Source organism: Charadrius vociferus, unplaced genomic scaffold (genome assembly GCF_000708025.1).
Source record: "Charadrius vociferus isolate BGI_N301 unplaced genomic scaffold, ASM70802v2 scaffold38, whole genome shotgun sequence".
Lineage (NCBI taxonomy): Eukaryota > Metazoa > Chordata > Aves > Charadriiformes > Charadriidae > Charadrius > Charadrius vociferus.
In genome coordinates this window covers 76,043-83,186 of record NW_009650176.1, presented here as the reverse complement: position 1 = coordinate 83,186, position 7,144 = coordinate 76,043, and the positions used below count along the sequence as shown (strand labels likewise).

The window sequence follows — 7,144 nt, the reverse complement described above, 5'->3', positions numbered from 1 at the left end:
GAAAGGCTTAGGGACTTGGGTCTCTTTCGTCTAAAGAAAAGAAGATTGAGGGGGGATCTTATTAATACTTACAAATACTTAAAGGGAGGATGCCAGGGGGATGGGAGCAGTCTTTTTTCAGTGGCGCCCAGTGATAGGACGAGGGGTAATGGGCATAAACTTGAACATAGGAAGTTCCATCTTAACATGAGAAGGAACTTCTTTACTTTGAGGGTAGTGGAGCACTGGAACAGGCTGCCCAGAGAGGTTGTGGAGTCTCCCACTCTGGAGACATTCAAAACCCGCCTGGACGCTGTCCTGTGCAACCTGTTGTAGGTGACCCTGCTCTGGCGGGGGGGTTGGACTAGATGATCTCCAGAGGTCCCTTCCAACCCTAACCATTCTGTGATTCTGTGATTCTCCCTTAACTACTGGAAAGGTTAGTATTTCAAAGCCATCTAGCAAAAGGAAACTATTCATGTTGGGAACTGCAATCTATCTACTGGATTTTCAATACTTTATCTGATGTAACTGAAAAAGAGCCTGTGATTCCATGAAGTAAATTAACAACAACAAAAAATATTCAAAAAATAAACACAAAGGTAAGAAAAAAATAAATGCCACCATTAGCTTCATAACACAAACATATTGTGTGCACTTGCTACTTCTCATCATGTTTGGTATTAAAAAAAACAACTTCTTGCATCGTGTTCCGGACAATCTTTAGCATACCCTTTCCAATGTTTTGTTACTTAATTTTTTATTTCCCTCCAGTTTCAGCTTATAAAGAAAATGCTGCATAGCAATAAACCATCAGTCATAGACCAAAGAAATAGAAAAGTTCACAAAGAGAAAGGAAAAAACTGTGGCAGAAGTGTAACAGGAACTGGAAATGGTCTGTAGAACAGCAGACCAAAACATCTCTGAGAAAAGGCTGTCTGACCTTGAAAAATTACACGGACACTCTTCATTTTGCACATAAAACTGTATCTCTCAGTAGAGATATCACAAGGTTTATCCTCCAGCTTTACTCAGGAAATGTATGAATGGTAATACATTGATATTGATACACCATTCATTACCAATTAATAACTGGTAATAATGCAAATATGTACAATAGTACCATCCTAAATTCCTGTATTGCTTACAATCTTTAAATTAGTAGATGAGAGCTGAGACTCGATGCCACCTTTGCCTCAGTCTTCACCAGAAAGGTCTCCCAGGCCTTGTGCCTGGTGAAAGCGTTCAATAGAATTCCGTAAAACACACCTACAGAAAAGGACCCGGTGGTCCTGGTGCACAGCCACCACCTGACCACCAGCCAGCAGCGTGCTCTGAACCACAGGTGGCCAACAGCATCGTAGTCTGTTCAAACAGGAGCACAGGTGCAGATCACGGAGATATGTGCCTACAGGGAGGCAGGTCACCGAGAATATGGACCCAGGCTCTCTACTAAGGTGCATGGCAGGAAGACAAGTGACAATGGGTGTACACTGAAACAAGAGAGGTTTGAAGTGGTAATAAAGAAAACCTTTCTCCCCATGAAGACAGTGAAGCAGAGCTGCTCAGCTCAGAGAGGCCCTGCGGTCTCCATCCTTGACAGCTTCCAGGCCTGAGTAGATAAAGATACCCCACAGCTGATCCAGCCTGGAGCAGGAGGCTGGGTTGCCCATCTCACGAGGTCCCTTCCCACACACATTGCCTTGCAATCCTAAGGTATATGCTACATCTCTAGACAGGATAGGTTGTGTCTCTTTACCTGAAGAAAATAGCTCTTACAGAAAAACGGAGTTTGTCTTTCTCCCCGCTTAAGAGGACTGCATATAAGCAATGGTGGAAACACTACAGCCAAAATGACTGGGATACTTCAGATCGGACCTAGGGCCTAACTGTCTCCGCCACTAAAATTTTAACCTCAAAGTAAATATTAAAATGAAGCTCTTTGTATGTTAAGCGTACACTCATATATCTTTACAAAGTTATGAATTAAGCTTTCCACAACAAATCTATCTACAATATTACCCATGAAATATACATTACTAAAGACTACCTCAGGTGGCAACCACATGTATGAGAGGACTACAGAACGTCCATATGAAAAAATACAATGAAACTTACATCATGAGTTCTGCTCTCCATTCATTGTCTTGCTCTTCAGTTTGGTTTAACGCTTTAACAATCTGAGAAAGGCTGGGAATAAGCCAATAGCGGAATCCAGGCTTAAGATATGGCCTCACAAGTTGCCAATAAAGAACTGAGGCATTATATACCAAAAAATAATATCTGAAAAACAAGAATCAAGAATTTCGTATTTCATGGACTTATATAAACATAAAATTATAGACAGAGTATTTTAAGACACTTCTAAGAAGCAAAAATTGGAACTTTTCCTATGTGTTTAGACAAGAACCAATCCTGACTAAGAACTGAGAACAAAAGTACAGCACAAGAATACAATAACTCTTGCAACTACACTCTACCCAGTAATTAACCACTTAAAATAAGCTAACACGGTGCTCTCCTTCTACTAAGCCTAAATATAAGAGGAGAAGAAATGCTCAGAGATATCTACCAGCCTTAAATAGGTTGATTCATCCCATCTGTTTAAGACTGTTCAGTATTCTTATACTGTTGCAGGACACACAGCAGTTACAGAAGTGCAGTGACAAAATGGAAGTAAAATCCACAAAAGCAAAAAAACCCCGAAACAACACAACTCCAGACTACCTAGTGAAAATCGGAGACAAACTACTATGAAAAACCAACTCAGTAACATTTCCTGAGATTTAAAGAGTTAATCCTTTCAGTTGGGCCTACCTTTGATCATGGGTGGCAAAATCTATTGCCTTCATAAAAAACAGCACAAACTTTTCAAACTCTTCCTATAACAGAACAAAAAAAATTGCTAATGCAATTGGAACATGGCTTTTATAAATCAGTACATTTTTCCTATTTCAATATGTTCACATCTCGTAACTTTTATTTTCAGACCAATCTCAAATAAAACACGCTGCCATGATAAGTTGCTGCCACAGAAACAGAATAAGCAAAAGTCAGTAGCATTGCCTATTACTATGTTTTCCTGATTTCAAATTTTAAGATATTTTCAAGTTCCTTCATTTCTGCCAAACTTAATTATCGGGACTGAAATGTGCCAAAACTGCAAAGAAAGCTCAGAAACATCCAAGAGCAAAGCTGGGGTGGAGTGGGGGTGGGGGTGAGTGGGGAGGGGGGTGCAGTGGGGAATAATATTGATTTGTCCCCATTAAAAAATTTGAGGTATTATTTTCTTCAGAAAAGATCCAACAAGAATTTGTCAACCGAATGGTGTGTCGGGCATGCTCTTTTTTTGTCATTAAAGCAGCTGGGAAGCAGCTCTCAGAGGAGGACCTGGGGGTCCTGGTGGACACTGAGCTGAACACAAGCCAGCAGCATGTCCTTGCCGCAAAGGCAGCTAACAGTGTCCTGGGCTGCCTTAGGAGGAGCACTGCCAGCAGGTGGAGGGAGGTGATCCTTCCCCTCCACTCAGCACTGGTGAGAACTGAACACAGTCCTGGGCTCCCCAGTACAACAGAGACATGGACGCTGCAGAGAGAGTCCAACGAAGAGCCACAAAGATGATGAAGGGACCGGAGCATCTCTCATATGAGGAGGGGCTCAGAGAGCTGGGACTGTTCAGCCTGGAGAACGCAGCTTAGGGGGGATCTCATCAGTACGTACAAATACCCGAAGGGAGGGCATAAGGCAGATGGATGGGGCATAAAAAGGGGTTATTGAAAGCCTAAGAGAAAGATGCAGTGGAAATGGCAAAGCAGAGGTGGAACTGGACGGGCAGGAAGGGGATGACACCAGAGGGCTCTCTGTACAGTGAGACAGAACAGAATATCTGAAAACTTCAAGAGAGCGATGACTGATTTACTGGACTCTGGGACTGGCATAAGAAGGATACTGAGCAATGAGCGGTAACTGCCTAGATAACCAGAAAACCAGGATTAAGATCCCGAGAGGTATTAGATACTAAAGTAGACAAGTTGCACTTGGCCCATAAGCATCTTAATCAGCTAACAAAGATTCCTTAGGATGGAAACAAAGTAAGGACAAAGTTATGTTTTCTAAGTGAATGATGATTACTAGTCATCAATGAGGAGATGACGTGCCACTCCGATTGTCATAAATGATCTAGGAACACAGCAGTGAAAAAACCTTACAACTGATACAAAGTGTATCCTAAAAGGCACATTACAATACACAGCACAAGGGAATCAAGTTAGTATTGCACACACTGGGATGATTCTTAACTTCTAACAAGTTAACAAGAGTCAAGAAGAAAATAGCAAAATTTGGCTGAGATCTAGAAAACATTGCTGAATAGTTTGTTTAATTTAGAAACATAAAAGGCTAACTGGACATTAGAAAATACCTTTCAAATATGTACAAAGTTTTAAAGGGACCGCTGATCAGTTGTTCTGCATATGCATTAAGAGAAGGCAGAGAAATTACAGATAACTTAATAGGGAAGGGATCATAGCTTGAAAGTTAATTCAGACGCATTACTCAAAGAAACTACAGCAACATCCGCAAGGGAAATTTGTGAACACCAATAACACAGACATTAAACAGTAACAGAAACATTAAAGCCATTTTAGGGGGTCAGATATCATTGACAAATTGTCAAAGATGACTGACCGCAGCACGAGGATAAGTGAAATACTAAAGACAGAAAACATATCCTACCCCATTTTAAATTCAGAGGAGGTAAAAACTGCTCATTGTGTATGGACGTGGTTATCACCAACCAGTAACACACAGAAGCTTTTAGAAGCAGAAGTATCCTGCTGAGTTGCTACCAGAAAGCTTCATCTCTCATTTCAAAAAGCTGCATCCAATGCAGTAGATGGAAAGGTAACTGAACAGTGGTGGAAGCACGCTACCACACAAGAGAAATGAACTCTACAGCCTCTCAGAGGGCCCCTTTCGTTTCCCATGAATCTGTGAAATGCCTAGTGTGATCCTGAATAAAACTGGTAACTGTTCTACCAGTTACAGTTAAATTTGGTCTGAAAGTATCATATTGATGTACAAAGTGAAAAGGTGGACTTTAAAACAACCAACTGTCTGAAAAGCTTTGCAAGTTTGGTTTTTTTTTGCTCCCCAAAGTATTTGCAACATTAATCTAATTCAGCTGGGAAGTTTTGTTTACTCCCAAACTACCCATTAATATTATTTTCCTTTGGTTTTTCCCATAGTGCTGACTACCCTTGTGTATTTTAAATGACTGAAAGCAACATATGAAAAGCTAGGAAGAAACACTCTTAAAAACTGGCTCAATATAAGTCAACCTTCATAATTTCTCACCAAATTATCTGTGAGAAGTGGAGTGTGCAACTGGCCTTGGCACAAATATGCTCTGCCAAGAAACTGGTTCACAGGAAATCTTCCTTTAAAATACATCTGTAGACAGTCACTGCTCATTTCCCGATATCCCAACTAAGACCAAAAAAAAGCATTTTGATATTTAAAAAATGCAACAAATACTTAATTAAGAATTGTTAGTTTTTAAAAATGCATGCCTACTCAAAGTCTAACATTTAAATGCATACCAGCATGCAAACAATACTCCATAAAGCTGCATATCACATCTGGTACAAACCCATTAAGATTTATTAAAATTTAAAGCTAGACTTTTGTCATTCCAAATGTATAGAAAAATAGCTCCTTTATTTAACAAAGCTCCTGAGTCACTCAGCCATAGAACCCCTTACAGCATAAAAAAAAAAATGTTTCCTTTTTTAATAGCCATTAACTTAACAATTGTTAACATAAAGGCAAAATTCTTAGTAGAATTTCTTTTTAAAAGGACAGATATTAGCCCGCAAGATTTTGTATGGATGTCAGCGCTGCACCTCAATTTTCAGACAACAGCTAGAATTTGAGTGGCATGCAGCCTGGAAATAAAAAATTGTTTTATTAGAAACTCTGCCTGCTTGAAACCAAATCACTTGCACCAATACACTGAAAACTAAAAAATACTTCAAAATTAAGAACCTCTACCACATTTCATAGAAGTCAGCTCAATTAGCAACAACCTTCCACAATTACAATGTCACCTTTTCTCCTTTTGCCTAGTAGGGACTGTTCACAAACACATTTTCTTCAGTCACAACCAAATTGCTAACGTTAGTTTTCCAGAACAAGAAAAAACAGGCATGGCAAGCTATTTTATATTATTATGGTATACCTTGCCCAGTTTGGTCTAACTACAAACTTCACAAACCACAGTTTGCTGACTAATTAGAAATAAGTGACAATTTAGAGGCCAAGTTTTAACTGAAAATGCATGTTTAAATAATTGCTCTCCAAAACCAGAAGAGTGTCATATTTTTCACAGGTACTCTAGGAATATTTTTAAGTAGTAACTTTGACAACTGTAAATACAATGTGTCATATAAATGTTTTTATTCAATACAGATAAACTGCCTGAGTTGCAAACCTGAAATGCTTGTTCGGCACATAAAACATATAAGTCGGTGCTGAAGTGATCTGATGAATCAAGTGCAGATTTTCCTTGACTGGCTGATTTGATGAGCTCATAAGCGTTCCTCAAAGCCTGAACATCTGAAATTAAAAAGGAGTAAAGAATGTAATAGATAATCTATGCTTCAAGGTGGACTGACAGATGTGACTGCATTACGTCACATCAACTACATGGCACCCTGTTTCTCCTATACAGAAATAAACTAACGTTTAAGGAAAGTAACGTCAAACAAACGTTGTTCCATCAGCCACAGCTGTAAGGTGAAGCTTTAACAACTCTCTGGCCATTTAAACCCCCAACGTTGGCGCTCGAGAAGGTGCCGATTCCCAATTTCCTGAACTCAACAGCACTCTCTGCTGACGCAGAAATCTGAGATTCAATCCTTAAAGCTTTAATATGAGGTGAACTTGACTGGAAGAAACCTAAATTATGAACACCATAGCAGTTACCTCTTTTCATAACTAAGAAGCACATTTAAAGCGTTCAGAGAAAGAATGCGTTTTTCATACATTCAGAAACGAAAGAGATTAAGATCAAGCAGTTCCCGCGCTCAACGCGCGATTTATTATTTTACTTATTTTCCGTGAGCGGCAGCACTCCGCGGCCGCCCGGCACCCCCTTACCGCGGCG

The 7,144-nt window shown here is 39.8% G+C and overlaps 1 protein-coding gene across 1 annotated transcript in view; it reads right to left on the bottom strand.

The window, feature by feature from the left end:
- The window catches only part of CFAP46 (cilia and flagella associated protein 46), a 106,770-nt gene that overhangs the window by 94,865 nt on the left and 4,761 nt on the right, over positions 1 to 7,144 (bottom strand). The window contains exons 2-5 of the mRNA XM_009892735.1: positions 6,470 to 6,594; positions 5,335 to 5,466; positions 2,797 to 2,861; positions 2,098 to 2,262 (exon numbers count right to left, since the gene is read on the bottom strand). Of these exons, the coding sequence (XP_009891037.1) occupies positions 2,098 to 2,262; positions 2,797 to 2,861; positions 5,335 to 5,466; positions 6,470 to 6,594 (487 nt within the window). The remainder of the gene's footprint in view (positions 1 to 2,097; positions 2,263 to 2,796; positions 2,862 to 5,334; positions 5,467 to 6,469; positions 6,595 to 7,144) is intronic.